The sequence below is a fragment of the Mobula birostris genome, chromosome 14 (assembly GCF_030028105.1).
Source record: "Mobula birostris isolate sMobBir1 chromosome 14, sMobBir1.hap1, whole genome shotgun sequence".
Taxonomy (NCBI): domain Eukaryota; kingdom Metazoa; phylum Chordata; class Chondrichthyes; order Myliobatiformes; family Myliobatidae; genus Mobula; species Mobula birostris.
This window is the reverse complement of record NC_092383.1, coordinates 18,741,463-18,769,026: the sequence shown is the minus strand read 5'-3', so window position 1 is coordinate 18,769,026 and position 27,564 is coordinate 18,741,463. Positions and strand designations below refer to the sequence as shown.

At 44.3% G+C, this 27,564-nt stretch overlaps 1 protein-coding gene across 2 annotated transcripts; it reads left to right on the top strand.

Moving 5' to 3' along the window:
* Positions 1-7,981: 7,981 nt before the first annotated feature.
* On the top strand, positions 7,982-26,862 carry rasl12 (RAS-like, family 12). Of its 2 annotated transcripts, XM_072278162.1 has the most exons (5): positions 8,120-8,702; positions 9,232-9,288; positions 11,520-11,593; positions 15,962-16,152; positions 22,547-26,862. In XM_072278162.1, exons 1-5 carry the CDS (start codon positions 8,561-8,563, stop codon positions 22,935-22,937), a joined length of 855 nt encoding a protein of 284 aa, XP_072134263.1. In that variant the 5' UTR covers positions 8,120-8,560; the 3' UTR covers positions 22,938-26,862. The 2 variants fall into 2 exon arrangements, with proteins under 2 accessions (XP_072134264.1, XP_072134263.1); XM_072278163.1 differs by lacking the exon at positions 9,232-9,288 and having other exon boundaries at positions 7,982-8,702.
* The last annotated feature ends 702 nt before the right edge of the window (positions 26,863-27,564 follow it).

Below are 27,564 nucleotides of genomic sequence, written 5' to 3'. Positions count from 1 at the left end.
TGGTAAAAAGTGACTGTTCTCTACACTGCCTCATGTCATTATTCAGTCTCGTTCTAGAGTTACCTGTGTTTAATGTGTGCAAAATTTCAATTATTTTGCAACATGGTTAAACTGCCAATGTAAATGCACCGAATGAATCTATTTCATTGCTTTTATGAAATAGGCTCACAGATCTGCTGGTTTTACTCCTCTGATATTTCATGTGATTCCTGAAGGGCCTTACTCATTTACTGGATGCACAGAAAATTATGACAATCCAACCAAATAGCAACTTTAAAAATTATTATCAAACTTGCATGTGTTAGAAAACATAATATTCAACCACTTTTCCGAAGTCAAGAACAATATGTTTTGTTATAATTGCAATTTGCCAATGAAGGCGGCAGCTTAATACTTACTGTCCATTATGCCGCTGGCGTTTAGGTCATCCATTTCCGGCGGGTGTTCAAGGCTTCCTTCATCGTGTCAGTAACTTCCCCTCGGTTTTCACTACTGTCAGTCATGCAGTTCCTGGGTGGAGATTCAGGAATACCATCACACTCAGATGTAGAAGGATTCTTCATTGCTGTTTCCATAACAGTTTTGTTTTACCTCTCAGGGTTGTTTGCCCTGAACTGAAGCCCCGAATCTGGAGGACTGGTGGACCACTCTTGGTCTGACCTCTACCCTTCAACCTGTTTGGCATGGGTGACTCTACTAAGAGCCAAAGCACAAGTCCTGACTCCAGCCAGCACATCTCTCCTGCTCAAAGAGGCATGCAAGCCTCCAACCCCAATGACAAGGCTGTGCTCCACTTGGAGGAGCAACTTAATAACGGAAATATTAAAGGTCCTTGAGTGACGTTTTCCAGTTTGGTCATGAACGTATAAAGCAAGACATGTTACTTGATTGTTGTGTGATTAGGAATTGAACAATATTTTGCAACTTCAATGGCATTACAGATATATTAGTAGCGTTCCAAAGGGTACGCAGAGACAGGGGATCTATACAAACTGCATGCATCATCGAACGTGGTAGGGTGTGTTGAGAGGGCAGTTATTACTGATACTGGGTTTCATGAATAGAGGAACACAATTCAAAGACAGAGAGTTATGTTGATGCTCTGTAGAACACTGTCAAGTGAACAACTAAAGAGTTGACTCAGGTCACTATGCTTCAGGAAGAATGTGAAGACCGTACAGAAAGGGGAGGACAGATTCGCTGTAATGGTTTCGTCAGCAAGGGTCGCCAGCTAGAAGGTCAGGGTGGAGAAGCTGGGTCTGTTCTCTTTGGAGCAGAGAAGATTGGAGATTTATTAGAGATGTATAAGATCAAGAGCATTTAGAGAGAGAGAGAGAGTAAATAGAACATAGAACACTGAAGAGTATCACACAGGAACAGGTCTTTCAGCCCAGAATTGTGTGCAAAACCCCAAAATCGAATCCCTCCTACCTATAGAACAAGGAACCATCACACATCACTGGAACTCCAACATGCTCTCCATTGTGCCTACAAAAGTCAGAGGCACAACTTCTGCATGTGTCTATAAGGGCAGCTCAGAACGTGACAGCAAACAGGTTCCATAGAGGCTTGAACTCTGTAAGGATCATCTGTAATGTCTTGCTGCCATCGCCTGAGGGTACAGATGGGAATTGGGCCTCTGATTTGGCCACTGATTCTCGAATAAGCTTTGTAAACCTAGGGAGGGGGCTCAGAGATCTGTCAAGTCATCCCTGCATTCTAAGAAGCCTCAGAAGCTATCCTCGAAGGAAAGTCTGGAGGAGATAGCAACACCCAAACCAGTTGAAATCCCTTCTGTCTACAAGAGCTTGGAGGTCGTCTTCGGCAAGAGAAAGGCCTTGACTCTTCCACTGCACCGACTCTATGACTGTTCTATAGGCCTGATGCCTGGTACTTGTCCCCCACAGGGTCAATTGTACGCACTCTCAGGCCCAGAAAGAAGCACAGCAGAGGAGTATACAAAGGAAGCTTTTTCCATGGGTTCATTCGGTCCTCCACCCCACCCGTCTGTGCAAGCTTCTTCTTCATTCCAACGAAAGATGGGAGCCTGCAGACATACATTGATTATAGGGGTTAAACTGCATAACGGCCAAGAATTGTTGCCCCCCCACCACGAATTCAGTCTTCGAGATGTTCCAAGGAGCGAGAGTATTTACAAAGCTAGATCTGGTGATTGCATAGAATCTGGTCTGTGTAAAGGAGGGGGATGAGTGGAAACTTCAGCTCGGTGGCAGCCGCGCTGACTGCACTAAGAAATCCACAGGGCCTTTTGCATGGACTACTGAAACAGAAGCTTCTTTTGCTGAGCTTGAACAGTGGTTTACAACAGCTCCCATCTTGGCTTCTCCTAACCCGGACCTTCCCTTCGTTGTGGAGATGGATGCTTCAGACATCAGAGTGGATACCATCTTGTCTCAACGATCATCCTCCGACAGTAAACTGCACCCGTGTGCATCCTTCTCCAGGCCCCTATCCTGGCAGAGAGGAGCTGTGACATCGGGAATCTGGAGCTTCCTCTGGTTAAGTTAGCTTTGGAGGAATGCCATCACTAGCTAGAGGGGGCCAAGCACCCTTTTATCATTGAGACAGACCACAAGATCCTGGCTTATATTCAGGAGGCCGAGAGGTTGAATTCCAGGCAGGCCAGGTGGTCTTTGTTCTTTAACTGCTTTGATTTCACCCTGACCTACCAACTGGGTTCAAAGAACCAGAAGCCAGATGCCTCGCCCCATCAGTTTGACGGACTGGAACTAGAGGAGCAGCCTATCACCATTTTGCCTCAAGCCAGAGTGACAGTGCCAATTTGTTGGGGAACTGACACTCTTGTTTGCAAGGCCCAAGGGCAAAGGGAGACTCTTGAGAACGGTCCCCTGGGCCGGCTGTTCGTCCCAATTCCATCTGGTCCCAGGAACTCCACTGGGGACATTCGTCGAGAATGAGCACGCACCCTGGGGTAGCCAGGGCTCTTGAGTTTATCAAGAGGAGATACTGGTGGCTTGAAATGATGAAAGAGGTTCGGCGGTACGTCCAGGCATGCAAAGTGTGTGCCTGGAACAAGGAGCCCCGTACCCAAACTCAGGGGCTCCTCCACCCCCTACCTGTTCCAGAAAGACAGTGGGCACACACCTGGCTGCCCATTCATGATTTGCCTTTCTGGGTGGAATCTAGAAAGCTGGCACCCAAGTTCATTGGACCATTCAAAGTCCTGGAGAAAGTAAACCCGGTGGCTTACACTTTGTAGCTCCCCAAGACCCTAAAGATCAATCCCACCTTCTACATTGCTCAATTAAAATTTGTCTGTACCAGCCGTTTAATCCCACCAGCATCAGCCCAACGCCACACAGATTTATCGATGGGGAACAAACATTTGCGGTGAGAAGACTTTTGGACTCACATACTCTTCGGGATGTTAAGCAATGCCTTGTGGATTAGGAAGGATTTGGAACCGAGGATAGGTGCTAGGTGCCTGAAAGAGACATCTTGGATCCGGCTCTCATCCACGACTACCATCACTGTCTCTCCAAGCAGCCAGGGCCGCCAGGAGTCAGCCCTAGGTGAGGGGGTCCCGTTATGAAGCGCTCCGAACCGTACCAGCTTCCAGGATTTAGATGCTCCAACTCTCCAAAGTATGGATAGCTGGCACGTCTCCTTTAAGGGTTCAGGATCATCCCACTAATTGGCAACCACATTTAGGGCGTGAGGAATTGAGTATTTAAAGAAGTTCGGCACTCAATCGTAAGCCTTACTAGTGTTATCATCTAGTTCAGTTTTGTGCTCATTTCTCGATCTGGTTTGGTACCGTGTCTCGATCCTTGCTTCCAATACGCCGGCATTTGTGTCCACACCATCCTTGTCAAGGATTCTCGTCACATATTCTAGATGCTGCTCCCTTCCTTTCCAGCCCTGATGAAGGACATTGGGCTGGACCTTCAACTGCTTATTTCCTCCATGGATGCTGCCTGACCTGCTGAGTTCCTCCAGTACTTTGTGGGTGTTGCTCTGGGTTTAAAGCCCTGAGGACGAATCATTCTGATCGTTTCAGTAGGGACAGTAGAAACAGTGCCAATCTGGGTTTTCATAATGCAATTTAAAAGTTAATTTAAGCTGCAGTGCTTTGGGGAAAGACAAGGGAACTAGACCTGACAAAATTGCTCCACAAAAAGACAGCGGAGTCTAGATGGATCAAATGGCCTGTGATTGAAGAATGCAATCATTTTAAGAATAGGTACCGATGCAAATCATAAATTTCCTGCACATCCACCCCCCCCCCCACTTTAGAAAAACTATTTTGCATTTTTCCTGAAGAATTTTCGCAAAATAATGATTGCTGAGATTGGATTCAAGAATGCCACACACGCAATTACTTTGCTTGTTCATCTATGTGTGGAATGTTGCTGGCCAAAAACTGCAGTGTTGAGAGACTGAGCCAGTTTTGAACAAAAAGGACTCCAAGCAACCTGAATGAATGGTGTTTACACATTCTGCAGGGAGAAAGGTATAAAGGATCTCTGAGATTACATGGAAACACATTAGAATTGCTCTCTAACATGTAAAAAGGGGCAGTATCAGACAGAACATCTTCTTCTTAGGCCCTTAGCTCCTGGTGGAGCATAGATGGTATGCTTGGAATTCATCAACATTTTTGTAATCCACTGCACAGGAGATTGGCCTATATCACTTCACCAGAGCCCTCTTGGCCAGACTTACCTATTTCCACCTTTCATGATGCGGACCTAGGGTTGGACTTTGAGGGGCAGAGAGAACATCAGAAGATGCAAAGAGAGGAAGATTCACAACTTAGTGTGACTGAAAGGCCCCCTCATAAAGAGAGTCAGGACAAAATTCAGGGTGTAGACAAATACAAAATTAAAGACAAGCAAAATAAAAGGTCACAAAACAAACCTCCAGAGATAAATTGTATCTTTCCCTAGTCAAGCAGTCATTCTGCCTAAAATGTCTGCTCTAATTTTTTTCTGAAGAGCTGTCAACATAAACCCTCAACCAATATCTACTGAGATTTTCAAATGGCATTTGATCAAGTTCTACCTAAAGCTAGATTAAAATCAAAAGGGGGGGTGGTGGTTTCAATTCTTGGATAATTTGCGATTAATATTAGAGAACAGCAGAGTCAGGTTAGAGCTCTAATGAGAGATTGGGGAGAAACATTGAGTGGATTGGCTCAAGCAGACTCAACACTGGGTGTTCTCAATTAATGCACTGAAGAAACTAAACCACATGGTTTATACAGTACAAGTCAGTGTTAATTATGAGTACAGATATTGATCAAAGTGAATAGTCCGAGCAGAGATTAGTCTGGTACTACCATGCTCCTCTACTGTGCTCTCAGATATGAAGGAGATGGTCAAACACTAGATGCAGTGCAGACGCAGGGGCGGAGTAACAGCAATCTGAACAGGCATATCCTTAAACGAATTTTCTAAGAGATTTTGTAGTTATAAAGTGGTGTTGTCATGAAGTGGGCTGGCAATATCAAAACCCAAGTGTAGTGAAAAGACAAGACTCCGATGCAGAGGTAGTGACGAGAGTTTATTCATAAAAATTCCAAAAGAACATCAGTGGCTTGGCTGAGCGGCGCTGCGAGAAGTAACATTCTCAAAACTAGGACCCCGTGATTAGTGCTAATCAGGCATCCACTTAAATAATACGGAATCCCTGAGCCTATCTGAACAAGCTTAAACAGAAAGCACCAGGAGACCACATTACAAAGAGTGAATCACTCAAGAAAAACACAAGGAATTCTAAGCAATTATAGGCTCTCATTAAACAACAATTAACCAGCTTAGGTGCTCCAAAAACTTTGGAGCCCAATGCTGTCCAGCCCCGAGGAGCACATTACAGGCATTCATTAGATGAAAATGTTAATTTTAAATAATGGGGAAGAGCAAAGGACATTAATTGAAACTATAACCATATAACAATCACAGCACGGAAACAGGCCATCTCGGCCCTTCTATTCCGTGCCGAACTCTTACTCTCACCTAGTCCCACTGACCTGCACTCAGCCCATAACCCTCCATTTCTTTCCTGTCCATATAGCTGTCCAATTTAACTTTAAAACTAGTAGCAGTTAAGTTTGGAATTGATGTTAGATGTTTCTTTTTGCTGCAGTTGCAATAAAGTGATCAATATTATCCTTTAATTTAATCCGATGATTCAGAACATATCATATGTGGTGTATGGCTGTATATGTTTCCTGTTCTGATAATTTAGTATTCAATGAGATTATTTGAATAAATTAATTTGAGTAAGGCTGAATTTAAATAAATAAAGGAGATTGGCTCGTGGCCAAGTGGTTAAGGCATTGGACTAGCGACCTGAAGGTCGTGAGTTCGAGCCCCAGCCAAGGAAACGTGTTGTGTCCTTGAGCAAGGGACTTAACCACACAGTGCTCTGCGACGACACTGGTGCCAAGCTGTATGGGTCCTAATGCCCTTCCCTTGGACAACATTGGTGTTGTGGAGAGGGGAGACTTGCAGCATGGGCAATGCTGGTCTTCCATACAACCTTGCCCAGGCCTGCGCCCTGGAGAATGAAGACTTTCCAGGTGCAAATCCATGGTCTTGCAAGACTAACGGATGCCTTTAAAAGGAGATTCTGGCATTTATCAATCTGTCTCAGCAAAACTGATGAACACAATGCCCTCTGCTCGCCGAGAGTCATTAAAATGAAAATCCAGGTTTATTGGCAGTTTAAGTGCTCTCAATCCAAACTTGCAGGAGCATCAGCAGGCTTAAATGATTGAAAAGCAGAGTACTGCAGAATGCATGAAACCTGATACCTAAAGAAGTAATGTAGCTCAGGCATCGTCTGTAGAAAGGAGGTAACATTGCAGGCTGAAGGGCCTTTCGGCCCCTTGAGTCCCTGCTGACCATCAAGCACCAACCACACCAATCCTATTTTGCCCTCGTATTTTCAACACGGTCTCCCAAACCTTGCCACACTCCTACACACTAAGGGCAAAAGACTGTGGTCATTCAACCCAGTACACCAATACAAAAAAGATGGCGACAATCAAGTCACCACCGCAGGGTTTAGGTTGAAAATATTAGGTTGAGAATTCAAGATCCAAATTTATTTGCCATGTGTACATTGAAATATACAGTGAAATGTGTTATTTGCATCAACAACCAACACACCTGAGGGCGAGCTAGGGGCAGCCCGCAAGTGTCATCACACATTCCAGCGCCAACATAGCAAGCCCTCAATGCTCAGCACAGAACACAACTAAACGATCATAATAAGCAACAAAACAACAACAGGAAAACAAGCCCTTTTCCTCCCTCCCACCCACGCACATACACCGCCCTCCAATCCGAAAACAGGCTGTCCTCAGCCTCCAGCCTCCAGCGGACTTCGACTCCGACCTGCAGGCTTTGGGTCTTCCCCGGCCCACTTGCGGTGACTCGCGGATTCCGGCTCCAGCCAACGGGCCTCGACTTCTGCATTCCTGATTCGACCCGTGGGCCCCGATCCTCAGTATCGACTCCAGAACCCGCCAGTCACCAAACACCTTGAATTAGATCGGCTACCGCACCAAAGGACCACGGTCGTATGCCTAGTGGCCACCAAGTGTACAACTCGGATGTTAATTTAAATTTATGTTAATTTATGTCTGCCCTCACCCTGCAATGTACTGAGCTGCTGCTGTAAAAAAGTTAATTTTCATGGCATTGTATACCTGTGATAACAACAATAAACTTGAATTTGCAAACTATAAGTGAAAATCAAAAACCTTCCTCATCCCACAACGGCGTCCGACCTGCCGAGTAAGGGAGTTACGGTTATGATAATAGATTTAATTTTGTGATCCCTCAGAAGGGTTATTGATTGTCACAGTGACGCCGTTTCAAAAGGTGATCTGAAATCGCAATGTTCGATAATTCCTGAGTTTTAGAGAGACGGATTAGGACCACTTGTCAACGGGTTTGTGAACACGGCTCTGATGCTGGATTAAGACATGGTTACCGTCCCCGATGGAGACCCCAGAGACAGCGGACGTTGGAATATCGAACGACACAAAGCGCGCTGGGGGAACTCAACTGGTCAGGCAGCATCTACGGAGGGGAATGACGCTGTCTAACCGGCAAACATTAACCGCTGCTTGGGGGCGCAGATACTCTCTTGAAGTTTGGTGGAAGGTTTTGCGAAGTACCGAGGTGCCGGGACTACGGGGGAGAGAGATTTCTCTGTTACAATGAGTGAGATTTGGGAGCTCTTGCCCCTGAATTCATGCCCTGGTCACCAAAGCGGGTCGGCTGGCTCCGATCCGTAAGCGGCCGCCTTTCTACAGCCATTTGTCCGCGCGGTTCGGATTTTGTTTCTTTGTAAGATGTTCACGTAAAGGCGAAAGTGGCGACTTCCTTACAAGGAGCGCGGCTGCGATTCAAAACTACGGCACCCTGGACAATGCTGGCAAACACCCTTCTTGCAGCCTGGGACTCTGAGCCCAGTGGGACGGGCACTGTCTGAGGGGGGGTGGGGTGGGAGTTGTGTTGAACTCAAGGCAGGTGAAAGTTGACATGATTTAAACGGGGAAATAATGTCCTCGATGTTTGGGAAAGTCCGAGTGGTCACTTTGCCCGCCGCGCAAGAACGGGACCGGGAGCGGGACCGCGTTGCCCAGCCACTCACTCCGGAATGTAGCATCGTGATCCTGGGCTGCGCTGGATCGGGGAAATCCGGTAAGTTCTGACCATAACCATCGACCTCAGCTCTCACACCCCGGGGTGCGGACATTTCCAAATCCGACTGCAAACTGGGGTTGGGGGGGGGAGTGGGACGGGAGGGGTCGGATCTCCTTGGGACTCGTTTTTATAAACTAACTACGGAGTGGGAATTTAGGAATCGGAGGAAGATTCAGGTACGATCTTTTCTATGCAGTCACAAGAAACTGCAGATGCTGGAATCCGGAGCGATACACCAACTTGCTGGAGGAACCCAGCGCGTCGAGCAGTGCCTGTGGGGCGAAAGACATTCTGCTGGGTCCCTCTGCAAAGTTTGGACCCTAAACGTCGACAATTCCAACCCCACCCTTACCCCACAGATGCTGCTCGACCCGCTGAGCTCCTCCAGCATGTAAGCCGTGCTTTACATTCAAAGTTGTGGGCGACCACCTTCTCCGTCCCTGACCTACACCGTTTAACTTTACAGAGCTGAAACTTCCCACACCATTGCAAGCGAAGTTAAAACACTAACATTCTGATCTTTCAGCTCTGACCGTGAAGTTTCTCACTAAACGATTCATAAGCGAGTATGATCCGTTTTTGGGTAAGTGCCGCCCAATTTTCTCATTTCTAGGTGTACGTTTTTATTTCTCCAGTTGTAAAACTTAACTGTAGGAAATCTTTAGCAAGTTACATCTTGAGATACAGAGAAAAGTTACTCCTACGCTGACCCCGTCACACATTCCCTGTTATATAAAGTGCAAAGCCCGGAGGGAAATCTCTAGTCGTGCAGGGGTCCCCAACATATTTTTAATGCCATGGACCCCGAGGAGTCCGCGGAGCTCGGGATAAGAACCCCCGCAATGCACCCAGAAATGTCTGGCCGATCACAAGGTGTCCCAAACTTTGCCACTGCAGTTTCAGGACGGCGGCCTGGGAAAAGCCAGTGTGAAAAGCCCCTGGGCACTGACCAAGTGTTGTACCCGGACAGCCTCGCAGAGGTGATAATGCTTCCCAGTGTTTTCCATTTGACTGGTGTTGGTTCCTCCCTGAATCTAAAGCGGTGACTCCAAACATTTTTGGCAACGAGTAAAATTATATCGGCAGTTGAACAAATTCCTCTGAGCTAAAAGTAGCGAATAATGAAAGGCCGGGCGCCGTCTGTGGAGAGAAAAACGCTTTAAAGGTCAGTCGACGGAACAGTTTGACGCATTAACCGTGGTTTTCTCACCGTCGATGCTGCCTGACCCGTTGTTGGTTGGGCCCCAGCGCTTTTGTCCTTTATTTATCATTTCCGGCACCATTTGACTTTTTAACCTCACTAGATTCGTTTCGTCACGTGGCGAGCTTGTGTAAGTGGTTGCTGCGGCAGGCGTGAGGTGTTCACGTTGTTGAAATGGGGAGGAGAAGATGAAGTGTTTTGTGTGGAAGGATGTGGTCCCCCATAGCCCTATTGCCGTGGATGGTGTGATGCTCTGCCATATCTCACGTAGCACCTGTGCCAGGGGCTATCAGTGAGGCAGTTTCTGTAACACAAACGCCTCAGCACAGATTCTTTAGCCCATAAGACCTGGCAGCAGAATTAGGCCATTAGGCAGATTGAGTCTGCTCCACCAATCAATTGTGGCTGATTTATTTTCCCTCTAAAGAGGGGGTAAAGGGATTAGAGGACTTGTTCCTGTATTTAGTGTAATCCCAATGCTTTCTCATATGATCAAGATAAAAGGAAGTAGGTGGCAGGAAAAGGCCACCATATCATGAAGAATCCCACCCACTCTGCTTATGGAGTGATTGTCCCTCTCCCATCAGGAAAGACACTACACGACTTTGACATATTTCAGAAAAAAAACTTACTTTACATTCAAAGTTAAAACATAGATCAACCATTTTGTGCCTTTCATAAATTTGTTCTTCCATTTTTGAAATCTCTTACTCTCTGAGGAGGCCAAAGAGAGCTGGTCTCTACACATCATTACTCTCGACCTTCTACAGATGCACAGCGGAGATCACCCTACCATGTTGCATCTCTGTGTGGTATGGAAACTGCACTGTGGGACAGGGGTCTCCACAACAGGTAGTCAAAACTGCCCCACGCATCACTACCCACCGTCAAGGATATATATATCATCCACACTAGGACTACTAAATTCAAAAGCAGTTACTTCCCCCAAGCTGTCAGTTTCATCAATGCCTCCATCGACTTACCCAACCAACCAGCCCTTCAGACACACCTAGCGTCACTTTACGTACATACTTTATATAGGCATCGGTTAGTCTCGTGAGGCCATGGATTTGCGCCTTGGAATGTTTCCAGGACACAGGCCTGGGCAAGGTTGTATGGAAGACCAGCAGTTGCCCATGCTGCAAGTCTCCCCTCTCCACGTCACCAATGTTGTCCAACAGAAGGGCATTAGGACCCATACAGCTTGGCACCGGTGTCGTCACAGAGCAATGTTTGGTGCTCAACGACACACGCTGCCTCAGCCAAGGCTCGAACTAGTGACCTTCAGATCACTAGACCTACGCCTTAACCACTTGGCAACGTGCCAGCATACGTACATACTATCAGTCTATGTATATAACAGTTACTAGCACTTTGTGTTTTATTGGATTGCTTTTATATTTATTTTGATCTTTTTTTTTATTAGTTGTTTGAGACTATCGTGTGTTTTTATTCTGCATTGGATCCAGAGTGACAATCATTTTGATCTCCTTTATACTTGTGTACTGAAGAATGACAATAAACAATGTTGAAGCTTTAATCTTGGAAGTTTGCTCAGTTTCAATTACATTATAGTCTCGTCACTGACAAGTGCTGCTGATGTTCCGTTGCAGAGGATACCTACAGTACTGAAGAAATTGTGGATCACCAGTCAGTTCTCTTAAAAATAATGGATACAGCTGATCAGGTAATGTAGCAGAAGCAGACCCTGTAATAACAAGAATAAACCAGACAAAGATACGGTCATAGGTTTGTGCAGATTCAAATATCTGAACCATTCATTTTTTGGGCTCCATAGGCTAAAGAAACAACATTTAAGTAGACAATAGAATGACTTGTTTTGAACTTTTAAAGTCTTTTTTGGGCTAATTAATTTAAAGCCAGAAAACACAACCACAAGACTACTCTCTTGCCTTTGCAATTGAAAATCAAATAGTTTTGTACAAGACACAGTTATAACCAATTATTACATCGAAACAATGATAGTTTTTATGACATGATAGTTTTTCTAAGTGTTATCAGCATTTGCAGTTCAGAAGGAAGGGTAATGTTTTCCCCACCTACACGACCGCTGAATCATTTCTTCTATATTCTTTAAGTATTGTACGTGAAAAGAAAAATCATTACATCCCTTCTAGTTATCCTTTTCTTCTTCAAAACAATTGAACAATAAGCTCTTTCAGCTCAGGTGCCATTTAACAAAGATTGTGATGCACAAATACATCATAGGCATTTTCCAAGTGAAATTAGAGTTTGTTATAATCTGCAGCCAGCGGTCACTTTATGGAGATTATAACGTTCATTACACAATAAATTTCTTTTAAACTGATTTCTTACTATGATAAATTAAAAGCCTTTTGATGTTATAGGAAGACTATTGATTTTCAAATTTCCTGTATCTACTTGCACGTTCAAGGTTTCCCAAGCTTGTTCGCTGAGATTTATTGTTCATTTAAATCCGTCACACTTGCTGGAGCATGGACTGCCGACAGCAGCTCTCCAGTGTCCCCTGTCCCAGACCAGTTTTATAACTTGTCCCTAGGTGTAGTCGAGACAAAGGTCCTTCCTGTCCCAGGGATGATGTCCTGTGAGCTTCTGTTAGCATTTCTATAGCTCTGGGGTTTTATAGGATTGCTCCCTTTCGCGGTCGGCCTTGGGATCGCCCATGGAGGGTTTGACATTTGTAGGCTGACAAGAAAAATCTTGTTTTAAATTAAATTAATGCACTGTATTGGGGAGTAACACAATTTTACATTTCTCACTTTTAAATCACCCCTGATTGGCTGGATATTTTTTAAATCCACACAAAGTTTAAACAGAAGAAAGAATTCTGGTTATTGATCTTATGTAGTTGAAGAGCAGTTAAGCCCAGGATGAATGTTTTGTGATTACCTGGAGAGGGTGTCTGAAAGGTAAAAGGGCAGGAATTGTAACTGGTTGCTGTGGCAGCTGCAGTGGGAAGAGAAACAATTTTGTAAGGTCAGGGAAGCAAGCTGGAGAGTGTGTTTGGTGATGATCTCATGGTGAGAGTGACGATGATGCAGGTAAACTGACGGAAATTCTAATTCTGGCTCTGGAGATGGGGAAAAGGGCTAAATGTGCAAATAGATGGATTCAAGACACTGTCAACTATGATGTGAGGGACAACGTTATGTTCATGTGAACCAAGGATTGCATGAATTTCAAACTGATCAATCGTTCTTTGTGCTTGTGATGTGATATCATCAATACGGGAAGATCAAATACAGGTTGTGTGACCACATCTGGTCAGTCTGCAAGTCACTCGGCAGTCTATTTTTCCAACCCGCCCCCTCTCTGACCTCTCTGTCCATGACTTCCTACTCTGTTACAGTGCAGTTCAATGTAAGGCTGACAACAATGCACATTTTCTGATAACACATGTTGTTATTTTCCCAACTCAACACTCAATTCAACATTTAAAGACAAAAAGCATTTCCATCAATGGTTCACTATCTCTATTATAAATCCCTCTGGTGATTTTAAATCATTATTTTGCAGCTTCACCTCCTCCAAGAACAAAACAAAACAGGAGTGGGACTAGACCACCTGACCCCTCAGGACCATCCTGAAATTCAAAGTGACCATGGCTGATTGGCAGCAAACCTCAAATCCTTTTCAGTCACAGAGCCACACAGCCCTCCTTCACTGATCTCTTAAAAACTTATTTTCCTCCCCTCCCCTTTAATATCTCCACAACCCTCATGGGTAGAGCATTCCAGAGATTTACTGTGCTCTGCAAAGTGAAATTCATACACACTTCAGGTTTAAATAAGTGCTCCCTTCTCTTGTAATTGTATCTCCTTGTTTGAGGCTCTTTCATTACTGGAAACACCTCAACATCTGTCCTGGTCACTCTCCCTTAAGTTCTTGCATGTTTCTCTGAGATCACTCTTCATTCTTCTAAACTCAAAAGAATACAGATCCAGAGTGAGCATTAGTTTCTATGTTACTGTATTTCTCCCATAATCACTTTTCTTCTCGCTCCTGCCTTCCAGACTTCTTCTATTCCTTCTCTGATTTCCCTGCATTTGAAGAGATGGATTTGTTTTGTGTGTGTGTGTGGGTGTGTGTGCGCGCACGCGTGCTCGTTTGTACATGTGTGTACGTGTGTGCTTGTGTTTATGCACATGTGTATGCATGTTTGTGTATCTGTGTGTACATGTGTTTGTGTGTGTGCATGTGTTTGTGTGTATGTGACTGTGTGTGCATGTGTTTGTGTGCATGTTTGCTTTGTGTGTGTGCATGTGTTTGTGTGTGCGCGCGCGCATGTGTTTATCTGTGTGCATGTCTTTGTGCGTGTGTGTGTATGTCTTTTTGTGTGTGTGTGCATGTTTTTGTGTGTGTCCGTGTGTGTGTGTGTGTGTGTGTGTGTGTGTGTGTGTGTGTTTTTGTGTGTGTCCGTGTGTGTGTGTGTGTGTGTGTGTGTGTGTCCGTGTGTGTGTGTGTCCCCGTGTGTGTGTGTGTGTGTGTGTGTGCTTGTACTCATTGGTAATTCCTTGAACATGCAGAGACCAGAGACCCAATCGGCCTGGTGAGCCTGTACTAGCTCTCAGAGAAAACCCATTGATCCTATTCTCCCACCTAGAGAGTCATAGAGAAGTACAGCAGAGAAACAGGCCCTTCAGCCCATATAGTCATTCAGAAACCATTTCAACTGCCTATTCCTATCGACCTGCATCAGAACCACAGCTCTCCATACCCCTACCAGCCATATACCTATCCAAACTTCTCATAAACTTTGAAATTGAGCTCACATACACCACTTGTGCTGGCAGCTCATTCCACACTCTCATGACCCTCTGAGTGAAGATATTTCCCCTCATGTTTCCCTTAAACCTTTCACCTTTCACCCTCAACCCATGACCTTTGGTTGTAGTTCCACCCAACTTCAGTGGAAAAGGCCTGCTTGCATTTACCCTATCTATAGCCCTCATGTTCCCCACAAATTATTCTCTCTATGTGACCATTATCTTCCCGTAGTTTTCCCACCACCTACTGTATCTGGTCCAGGGGTAGTTTACAGTAGCCGGCTATCCTAGCAACCAGCAGAACTGTGGGAAGAGGGAAGAAACCACCCTGGCGATCTTACACGATCAAAGGGAGAATGAGCACACTCCACATGGACACCATTAGAGATCAGGATTGAACCCAGGTCAATTAAACAGAAGAGATCCGGCAGATGCTGGAAATCCAGAGTAGCACACACACAATGGTCGAGGAGCTCGGCAGGTCAGGCAGCAACTATGGAGGGGAATAAACAGTCTACGTTTCGGGCCGTGACCCTTTATCAGGACTGAAAAGGAAGGGGGAGGTGCCAGAATATGAAGGTGGAGAGGAGGCTATGGAGTACATGCTGATGGGTGATAGGTGAAAACAAGTGAGGGAGTAGGTGGGTGGGTGAGGGAGGAGGAAGAAGTGAGAAACAGGGAAGTAATTGGTGTGAAATGTAAAGGGACAGTAGACCATGGGAAGAAGGAAAGGAGAAGGGGCACTAGAGGGAGGCGGTGGGCAGGTGAGGTGAGTAGATGGGTGTGTGAGGGAGGGAAAAGAAGTGAGAAACAGGGAAGTAATTGGTGTGAAATGTAAACGGCGGAAGGAGAAGGAATCTGATAATTGGGGACAGTAGACCATGGGAAGAAGGAAAGGAGAAGGGGCACTAGAGGGAGGTGGTGGGCAGATGAGGTGAAGGGAGGGGATAAGAGGTTTGCCAGAATAGGAAGTTGAAAAAGAGAGCAGGGGTAGGGGTGAATTTTTCAGAAGTTGCAGAAATTGATGTTCATGCTATCAGGTTGAAGGCTACCCAAATGGAATATGAGGTGTTGCTCCTCCAACCTGAGATTGGCCTCATTGTGGAAGTAGAGGATATCATGGACAGAAATGTTGGAATGGGAGTGGGAAGTAGAAGTAAAATGGGTGGCCAAAGGAAATCGCATCCATTATGGTGTACAGAGTGTGGGCACTGTCATGTAAGTCTTTGCTCCTGTAAAGCTATGCCGACGTAATGATAAACAAACTTTCATATTTTGCAAACTAGGACAAACCGATGAACCCTGAACGTTACCTGAACTGGGCAAATGCATTCATCGTCGTCTACAGCATCGATAACCGGAAGAGCTTTGAAGGATGCCTGGATTATCTGGAAATCATTTCTAGCCATGCCAAAGGACTCCCACATGACTATCCGATTATCCTGCTGGGTAATAAGCTGGACATGGAGAGGTACAGGTAAGAGATGTTCTAATGCAGGGACATCTACCCGGAGAGCAATGGTCTACCTGGCGATGCTTTCATTGATAAACAAGACAATGAACACCAATTTGGGGCACCTCCTTGAAAATGGAAACAGCCTCCTCATATCTGCAGTCAGGCTTTGATAAAGTATTATAGTTTTCAAAATTTGCGAATAAATTCTTGACACCTTCCAGTTTGATTCCTCAGGCTCGTAACACCCCCTTGAGTAAGGAAAGCTTGTCACATCTAAGCCTCCACATAAATATGCAACACTTTGGAAAATGATTTCAGTCTGGTTGGTTAGTTGAGTCGCAAGTGTTGAAACCACCGATGAGGCTTGAGCAATTTATGTACTGATTGATTGATTGAGATACACCACAGAATAGACCCTATCACGCTTTAAGCCGTGCTGCCCAGCAGTCCCCTGATTTAATTTAGCCTAATCATGGGACAATTTACAACACACAATTATCATACCAACCAGTACATCTTTGGACTGTGGGAAGAAACCAGAGCACCTGCAGGATACCCATGCAGTCACGGGGAGAATGTAAAACTTCTTAGGGGTAGAGGCGGCAATTGAACCCTGGTCGTTGGTACTGTAAAGCGTTGTACTAACCACTATGCTACCGAGCCGCTCAGCTTGAGTTGGCTTCTATGTTTCTTTAAGTCTTATTTTGCCTTTTTCAATTGCTCTTAGAAGGTTGGTTACTGGGAATAATGTGGCTTCCAGCAGACAAGCGTTTGCCAGAGGTGGAATCAAGTTAAAATGGAAAAAGTTAAAGATGAATTGCAACTTTGCCTTGTGAAGCCGATGATTCATTGCCTTTGACACTGCAAACCTTGCTCTATTAATGCCATGACTCATCAGCTTCATAAGTACAGTGAAATCAAATTGTCGGTGCATAAGTATGGATAACTAGAAAACAGAACATCCTTGAGAGTTACATTCTGATCTATTAATACTTCATTGCTTCTATCTGTTGGTCATCTAGGAACCAGGCATGATTCCTCATCAGGCAGACTGGGAGGTGACCGACCCACAGGTTGTGGTGTAACTGTAAACAGTCGCCCGTCTCACGGACAGCTGCTCTTATAACACAATCACGAGTGATAGTTATGAATAGAAACTATTGTTTTAATAGATATCTCCCACTTCTTAAAGCAATGTGTTAGGCCACTATTTATGAATCGTTTTAATTTTACTTTATGATGCAGCAGTGTTGGAGAATCATTCTCTGAAAAGAATCTGTGTTGATCTATATAAGAAAGTGGAAGATAGGTTTAATATAAGAAAATTACAGGATATACATTGGGCAACAAAATGGGAAATTTTTGAATTAGTGTAAATAAGTGTGTTGATTTAGGAGACACCAAGTAAACATGCAGGTGCAACATTTAGGAAGGCAGATGCCACACTGGCCTTCATTCTAAGGGGTAGAAATACGTAGTTCAGGATGTCTTCTTGCACTTGTGCAGGACTATGATAATCATGTTTGGAGTACTGATTACAGTTTTGATTCCTGCACTAAAGGAGCCTGTTATAACATCAACAAAGCCACTGGAGAGAAGTATCTGGTAGATATGAAGTAGGCTCTTTATTCAGCAAAATGAGACACAGGCATCATATTGGGAGCCTTTCAGAGGAAGAGGCCTGCTCGACCCAACGCTACATGACATTTTATATGCTAAAGATCAAAGGACAATTCCATATTTACAATCCATTCACAATGCTTCCTTTGAACTGCACACAACCTTCACACCTCCATCTTCACACCCACACTACAGACACCTAAATAATGAACTTAATCAACATTGTCTGGTCTTCCAATTAACTGTGGTTCACAATTTTTAGGAACCCATTGTCCAGAGCTGCATTTTAAATTTAATCTACCGTCCATATTCAGATCTGAAGGTTCATGGCTGAAGTTAGTTGGTGAAGTTATTTGCTATATATATAACCCCAAAAATGCCCTAACAGTATGTTGTGGAGCCAGTGCACTGCAGAATCACTAGATTGATTTGGAGGATGAAGAGATGGTTGTATAAGTGGAGACTGAATAAGGTGTCCTACACGCACTGAAGTTCAGAAGAATGAGAAATGATCTCAACGACACATATAACGTTCTGAGAGGAATTGAGATCTTCTTCCTTTAGCTGCTGGGCTTTAAATGAAGGGATATTGTATCATGATTGAGGACTGAGTTTTGGATTACAGGTGGTTAAAACAAGGAAAGAGGTCGTATGGCTTGTTGAAGTCATATCAGGTCTAAAATAAAGAATTCAGATTGTCCCACTTTCTCCCTTTGGAAAGCTACAGTTGGATCTCCTTCACTCCTACCCTGGCAATACATTGTAGGTCCTTCTGCTCACTGGGCAAGAAATGTTTTTCTTCACGCCGCTGTTGTTCCTTTGCCAGATGTTTTCATTTAGTGGCCCCCAGTTCTTGTCTGTACTGCAATTAGGCAGGTTCTCGCTATCTACTCAATCGACACTTTTCAGTACCTTAAAAACCTCCTGCCAAAACTTCTCATACCCTTTCTATTCCAAAGAGAGCAGCCCTAACTTCTCCAATGCATCTATATGACCAAAGTCCCTCATCCCAGGAATAATTTTAGTAAATCTCTAAAATCATTAAAAATTTTAAAGTGTTGCTCCCAGAGCTATATATTCCAGTTTACCAGATGTTGCCGGCTATAAATGCAAGAGATTCTGCAGGCCGTCGGATTCCAGAGCAACACACACAAAATACTGGAGGAACTCAGCAGATCAGGCAGCACCTATGGTGAGGAATAAAGGACCTATGTTTCAGGCTGAGACCCTTCATAAGAACTGGAAAGGAAGGGGGAAGAAGCCAGAATAAAAAAAAAGTGCAGGGGGGGCTGGGTGATGGGGAAGTTGACAGATGATTGCAGAAACCGAGTGAGGTGGAAGGTAGGTGGGTTGGGGGAGGGTCATGAAGAAGTGTTAAGCTGAGAGATGATAGGTGAAAAAGGTAAAGGGCTGAAGAAGAAGGAATCTGATAGGAGAGGACTGTGGACCATGAGAGAAAGGGAAGGAGGAGGGGCACCAGAGGGAGGTGATTGGCAGGTGAGGAGGAGAGAAAGAATAAGAAGGGAGCCAGAATGGGGAATGAAAAAGAGCGGAAGTGGGGGAGGGAGAAATTACTAGAAATTATTGACATCGATGTTCACGCTATTAGGTTTGAAGCTAGCCAAACAGGAGATGAAGTATTTTATAAATTTTCGTCAGCATTTCTATAAATCTGCACTGCCTGCCTGGACTCTTAAACCTCATAAAGCTCTTCATGCAAATAGTTGTAAATCTTTGGAGTCCATTACCTCAGCTGACTGTAGATGCTCGGTCATTAAGTATATTCAAGGATGAGGTTGAAAAGATATTAGCACGCTGCACGTGTCAAAGAGTTTGAGAATTGAGAGAAATGGAATTATTGTCATATTATCAAAGTACAGTGAAAAACTTTGATTTGCATGCCATCAACACAGATAATCTCATTACATCAATACATCGAAGTAGTACAAGGGAAGAGCAATAACTGGATGCATAATATAATGTTAGAGAGAGAGGGGACTCTGTTGGCAGACAATAATGTCATGATGAGGTAGATTGTGAGGTCAGGAGACAAGCTTATCGTACAAGGGGTCCGTTCAATAGCCTTATAGCAGCAGGATAAAAGCTGTTCTTAAGCTGTATGGTACCTGCTTTCAGGATTTTTTATCTTCTGCCCAGTGGGAAGGGTGATCAGAGCGAATGTCAGAGATGGAAGGGGTCTTCAATTATGTTAAGTCATAGAGTTGCCGGCGATGGTGGTGGAGGCGGATACAATAGGGTCTTTTAAGAGACTCCTGATAAGGTACATGGAACTTAGAAAAATAGAGGGCTATGGCTAACCCTAGGTAATTTCTAAAGTAAGGACATGTTCAGCACAGCATTGTGGGCAGAAGGGCCTGTATTGTGCTGTAGGTTTTCTATGTTCTATGTTACTCAGCAAGGGAACAAGCCCTTTGGCCCAACTGGTTCATGCTAACCATTGCATCCTGCCTGCTAGTCCAGTTGCACTAATTCAGCCCTTAACCCTCTAAACCTCTCCCCTCCATGTACCTATCCAAATGCCTCTTAAATGTTGCAACTGTACCCACCTTGACCACTTCCTCTGGTAGACCTTTCCAGGTACTCACTACCCTCTGTGTAAATAAGTAGGTTACCGCTCAGGTCTCTTTTAAATCTCTTCCCTTTTATCTTGTAAATGTGCCCTCTAGTTTTGGACTCCACAGCCCTGCACAGAAGGCTATGTTTGTGCCCCCTAACCATACCCCTCATGACTTTATAAACTTCTATGAGGTTGCTTCAGGAAATGAAGATCCAGCACGGCCAACTTCTCCTGATAACTCAGACCCCCTCTAGTCTAGGCAGTGTCCTCGTAAACCTCTTCTGCACCCTCTCCAGCTTGAGAATGATAGGGTGACCAAAATTATACATAATATTCCAAGTGCAGCCTCATCAACAACTTGTATAACTGTGACATATTCTGAAGCTCAGTGCCCTGACTGATGAAAGCCAGGATAGTAAATGCATCCTTCACCACCCGATCCACCTGTGTAGTTGCCTTCAGCGAACTGTACCCTTGTATTCCATATTCCCCTTTTCCCACAATACTCCTCGGTGCCCTGTCATCCAAAGTGAAAGTCCGACTTGGTTTCACTGTCCAAAATGCATCACTTTACACTTGGCTGAGTTGAAATCCACTTGTCATTCCTCAGTCCATCTCCCTAACTCAGGGGCTCCCAAACTTTTTTAACCGAGGTGTCCGTGAATCCCAGGTTGGGAACCCCTGCCCTAATGATCAAGATCTCTTTGCAATTCATCACAACTTGTCTCACTATCAACAAGACCTCCTGATTTAGCATCATCAGCAAACTTTAGTCATTTCATTTACATTCACATCCATATCATTCACTCAAATAATGAATAACAGAGGTCCCAACACTGACCCTGGAGCACCCCACTAGTCACTGCCCTCCAGTCAGAAAATCGACCTTCAGCCATCACTCTCTGCTTCCTATCGTCAAGCCAATTCTGAGTCCACCTCACTGGCTCCCCTTGAATCCCATGTGACCTAAACTTTCAAAGTCACCCTGCATGTGTGACCTTATCAAAGGCCTTACTAAAGTCTATATGGACAACATCCACTGCTCTTCATCTATCCCCTTGCATACCTCTTCCAAAAAAAAATCCAAAGAATTCCTCAAACATGACCTCCCACACATAAAACCATGCTGACTAGACCTGATCAGTCTTTAACTATCCGTATGATGGTAGATCTTGTTCTTCAGAATTCCCTTCATTAATTTACCTGCAATTGAAGTCAGGCTCACCAGCCTGTAATTCCCTGGCCTATCCTCGCTGTCCTTAAACAAAGGAACATTAGCCACCCTCCAGTCTTCTGGAACTTTACCAGCAGCTAAGAATGAAGCAAATATCTTCTCTAAGAGCCTCTGTGATTTCTTCCCTGGCTTCCAATAAGGTCCAGGGCTGCACACGGTCAAGCCCCGTTGGCTGCTTTATGGAAGCCCATGGGTGGGGGGTGTGGTGGTGGGAGGCTGGTTTTCGTGATGTACTGAGGTGTGTCCACAACTCTCTGGTTTCTTGCGAACTCAGGCAAACAAGTTGCCGAACTAACCTTGCAGTCTTGGAAATACAGTAGGAAGGCTAGTATTGGATAATAAGACCATAAGATATAGGAGCAGAAGTAGGCCATTCGGCCTATTGAGCCTGCTCCACCATTCAATCATGGGCTGATCCAATTCTTCCAGCCATCCCCGCTCCTCTGCTTTCACCCCATACCCTTTGATGCCCTGGCTAATCAAGAACCTATCTATCTCTGCCTTAAATACACCCAATGACTTGGTCTCCACAGCCGCTCATGGCAACAAATTCCACAGATTTACCACCCTCTGACTAAAATAATTTCTCCGCATCTCAGTTCGAAAAGGACATCTGTCAACCCTGCCCTCTTGTCCTAGGATCCCCAACCATGAGAAATAACTTTGCCATATGTAAGCCATGGTACAGAATGGAGAAAGAGTTGGAGAAGGCCATATACCATCACTTCCTTCAGAGTTTTAGAATATAAACTTTTGGTTATGTTCTGTATATAATCACGTTAAAAATTCCTGTCTTAAGTGGAGTATCAGAAATTATCAAAGCACCGTTCCTGAGAGCACGACAGTCATTTAAAACAATCTACATTCTAAGATCTTTATTTTAGATAGCTTTGATGTTTTATAGTCTTTTCGGTATTTTGTGTTTATTAACTTGCAGTGCTGATGCATTTTGAACAATCACATCTGCTCTGACTTCTTTTCAGACAAGTAAGCAAATCTGATGGACTCTCGTTGGCCTCCAAATATAACTGCTCCTTTTATGAAGTCTCTGCCTGCTTGGACTTTGAGCCTGTACAACATGTGTTCCACGAGTTAGTGCGTGAGGTGAGACGAGAGATGGAGCGCCACCTTCCTGTCAGACCGCTGTTCATTTCTGAGGAAAGGCCTGTGCTGGGAATTCCCCACCCCCCTGCTTTTGCCCATGCTGTTAAGCACCACCCACCGGCGTTTGGAACCCAGCGTCTCTCCACTGCCACCTACAAGGAAATTCCCACCATCACTTCAGCCAAACTTGTCACCGTGAAGTCGGCAAGAGCTCAAAGCAAGCGGAGGACTCCCACGCTAACCTTGCTTAAAGGATTCAAGATATTTTAAAAATGTTAACCATCACATTGAATAATAAAACTCAATGTAGCCAGCTCTTACCAACTAGGTAGGCCATATATCTTGTTCTAAGGATAGTGTATGTGGAACTAAAACCATCACAAACCTTTATGATATTAACCAAATTAAGAGTGCACCAGTCATCTGGCATTGATGTCACCTTGGATTCAGGTTTTATGGATTCAAAAATGAGTAAATCGCCCACGGTGGTCCCTTTTTGATGGTTGCCAGTGCTTTCAGGAAAAAATAATCAGAGTGAACAGGGGTTTTTACGTTCTCCCCATGACCACGTGAGTTTTCTCCAAGTGCTCCGGTTTCCTCCCACATTCCAAAGATGTAGTGGTTAGAAAGTTAATTTTTTTTGTTCCTGTCCGCTCCTTGTTGTGCAACGGGTGGCAACCACGCCGTTTCTTTAGCGCTCGTCTGTTCTTTACGAGGCCGAGTTTCTAGTTTGACGCTCAACCCAGCACGGATGGAAAGTGCGCGAGGAGCTGGCCGGTTTCGAACCCGGGACCACTCGCCTAGAAGTCCGGTGCGGATGCCACTACCCTGTCAGCTGGCACAGTGGGTTAATTGGTCATTGTAAATTGTCCTGTGCTTGGGCGAGGGTTGAATGGGTGGACTGCTGGGTTGGGCCTGTTTCGGGTTTATAGACAGTGGCGGTTGTAGAATCTGCGGCAGGAATTCACTCTGTAAAGGAAAGAATGTGGCATCTTCCCAACAATCGGAAGAAAATAGCACTGTGTAGACAGGAGACAATAGGGGAAGTCAAGTCATCTGAGATGTAAACATGACTGTGGTAATAAGGACAGTGGAGCGAACAAGCTTGTCAATGATCGACATTGAAAATCATATTTATTTTTCAAAATTTGTCATTCACAAAAAAATCATTTTCTGCTTTAATAATAAAGAAGATACACAGAAGCTCAATAAATTCACAAATGCAACCATTATAGATGTGTGTCAGGTTCTGAACTGTGCGTTTTGTTTGTTGCTGAAGATGGACTGAAGTCAGTGTTGCTAACATTCTGTGATGGTGCTGTGAGCAATTTTATTGAACCAGTGAAGACCTTGTGGTGAGTGCAGTTCCCACCATGCTAGTGGGAAGGAAGTTCTAGAATGATGATCCTGCAAAGGTGAAGGGCCAGTGACATACTAATAAACACAAGAAGTTCTGCAGATGCTGGAAGTCCAGAGCAACACATGCAAAAGGCTGGGAAAACTCTGAAGAGGAATAAACAGTTGATGTTTCGGGCTGAGACCCTTCATTATTGTGTTGCCAATGGAATAATCCCAAGTCAGGGGTTTACGTAATTTGGCAAAGAAATTAGAGTTAAACATTTGGAAGAGTGCTTATGGATTTCCCAGTGGACACGTACTTACAGAACAACACGGTTCATAATTTGAATACTAATAAGTAACAAACTCACTTCAAGATCAGACAGCCATTCAGAGAAAAGAATTATTCATGTTCTTACAATACTGGGTTGTTATTTTGGATTTGACAACTTCATTTAACATCCGATATTTTTACTTGCATACTCATAACCAGTGTTGATTTTGAAGTTAGAATTCGGGTATCCTTTGTCAAACAAACAAGGCAATTAACCAATAACAATATATCAACCTGTAATTCCCACTAAGTAGTTTGCACTGTTGCTATGGTATTCTATGTGTTGCACCAGATGTCTGCTAACAGATGACTGGTAAAGACAAATGTAGGTCCCCTGCAGACAGAAACAGGTGAATTGATTATGGGGAGCAAGGACATGGCAGACCAATTGAATAATTACTTTGGTTCTGTCTTCACTAGGGAGGACATAAATAATCTTCCAGAAATAGTAGGGGACAGAGGGTCCGGTGAGATGGAGGAACTGAGCGAAATACTTGTTAGTAGGGAAGTGGTGTTAGGTTAATTGAAGGGATTGAAGGCAGATAAATCCCCAGGGCCAGATGGTCTGCATCCCAGGGTACTTAAGGAAGTAGCCCAAGAAATAGTGGATGCATTAGTGATAATTTTTCAAAACTCGTTAGATTCTGGACTAGTTCCTGAGGATTGGAGGGTGGCTAATGTAACTCCACTTTTTAAAAAAGGAGGGAGAGAGAAACCGGGGAATTATAGACCGGTTAGCCTAACGTCGGTGGTGGGGAAACTGCTGGAGTCAGTTATCAAGGATGTGATAACAGCACATTTGGAAAGCGGTGAAATGATCGGACAAAGTCAGCATGGATTTGTGAAAGGAAAATCATGTCTGACGAATCTCATAGAATTTTTTGAGGATGTAACTAGTAGAGTGGATAGGGGAGAACCAGTGGATGTGGTATATTTGGATTTTCAGAAGGCTTTTGACAAGGTCCCACACAGGAGATTAGTGTGCAAACTTAAAGCACACGGTATTGGGGGTAAGGTATTGGTGTGGGTGAAGAGTTGGTTAGCAGACAGGAAGCAAAGAGTGGGAATAAACGGGACCTTTTCAGAATGGCAGGCGGTGACTAGTGGGGTACCGCAAGGCTCAGTGCTGGGACCCCAGTTGTTTACAATATATATTAATGACTTGGATGAGGGAATTAAATGCAGCATCTCCAAGTTTGCGGATGACATGAAGCTGGGTGGCAGTGTTAGCTGTGAGGAGGATGCTAAGAGGATGCAGGGTGACTTGGATAGGTTGGGTGAGTGGGCAAATTCATGGCAGATGCAATTTAATGTGGATAAATGTGAAGTTATCCACTTTGGTGGCAAAAATAGGAAAACAGATTATTATCTGAATGGTGGCCGATTAGGAAAAGGGGAGGTGCAACGAGACCTGGGTGACATTATACACCAGTCATTGAAAGTGGGCATGCAGGTACAGCAGGCAGTGAAAAAGGTGAATGGTGTGCTGGCATTTATAGCGAGAGGATTCGAGTACAGGAGCAGGGAGGTACTACTGCAGTTGTACAAGGCCTTGGTGAGACCACACCTGGAGTATTGTGTGCAGTTTTGGTCCCCTAATCTGAGGAAAGACATCCTTGCCATAGAGGGAGTACAAAGAAGGTTCACCAGATTGATTCCTGGGATGGCAGGACTTTCATATGATGAAAGACTGGATGAACTGGGCTTGTACTTGTTGGAATTTAGAAGATTGAGGGGGGATCTGATTGAAATGTATAAGATCCTAGAGGGATTGGACAGGCTGGATGCAGGAAGATTGTTCCCGATGTTGGGGAAGTCCAGAACGAGGGGCCACAGTTTGAGGATAGAGGGGAAGCCTTTTAGGACCGAGATTAGGAAAAACTACTTCACATAGAGAGTGGTGAATCTGTGGAATTCTCTGCCACAGGAAACAGTTGAGGCCAGTTCATTGGCTATATTTAAGAGGGAGTTAGATATGGCCCTTGTGGCTATGGGGGTCAGGAGGTATGGAGGGAAGGCTGGGGCGGGGTTCTGAGTTGGATGATCAGCCATGATCATAATAAATGGCGGTGCAGGCTCGAAGGGCCGAATGGCCTACTCCTGCACCTATTTTCTATGTTTCTATGTTTCTAACTATGTTTCATCCATAAAGTGAAACAGCACAATCTTTCCTTCAAAAATTTTTTTTTGTTCCTTTCTGCATCTTGTGGTGCATCGGCAGCACCTTTTCCATTTCTTTAGCATTTTTGTCTGTTGAGGCCGAGTTGCTAACTCATCACTGAACCCAGCAAAGATGGAAAGTGTGCAAGGCTGGCCAGATTCGAATCCAGGACCACTCACCTCCAAGTCCAGTGCGGAAGCCACTACACCACCGGCTGGCTATCATATATTTTGTTAACAGTATATTTGAATATATTTGCTGAATGGTAGAACAACTATATTTCAAAAGTTCTCTTCAATTGCTCTTTGACTGATATGAGAGAGAAACTAAATTTTGTTTGGATTAATAAACATTGAGTAATATTTTGTGGGTTCTTTGTTCTCACCCAGGTATATAATTGCTTCTTGTATTTCAGCTGAAATTTCGTATCTTTCCTCAAACATGAGTTATTATCAATAGATGACCAACAAAATCCAACAATAACAATTACTAATCCAACAGAGTCTTTGTTGACTCTCTGTAACAGCAGGAAGATACTCATGCAATTTACAGCTACATATAATTACCCTCTTACAGGAATCTCAAATGTTCCTTCTTGGAGTACAGCGATGCTTCAAATCCTCAGAAACAGCACAAGCATTTAGGTGAAGTTGCAAAGCTCATGCTGCTTTGTATCATTGTTGAACCTGCATGTAAGAGCACTTCAATGAACAATTGAGTTGGCTGCTCTATTTTTTTTTAAATATGTGTACCATTGTGGCACAAATGCCTCTCCGTATCTACTGACTCAGTGGAACCAAATGTTTGTAAGTTATCCCCTGCAAAGCAACGCCTGTTGTCTGTCACATTAAATGGGAAACCTCAGGATTGATTTGCTTTTTTTTTTAAAAAGCACTTGATCAAGGGTTCCGAACCTGGGACCCATGGACTCCTCAGTTAATGGTAGGGGTCCATGGTATTAGAAGGGTTGGCAACCCCTGTCTAGATCACACACTGTTTGCCCTTCCAGATGCAAGGCTTCGATTCAAAATGCTGCCTAACCTGCTAAGTTCCTCCAACACTTT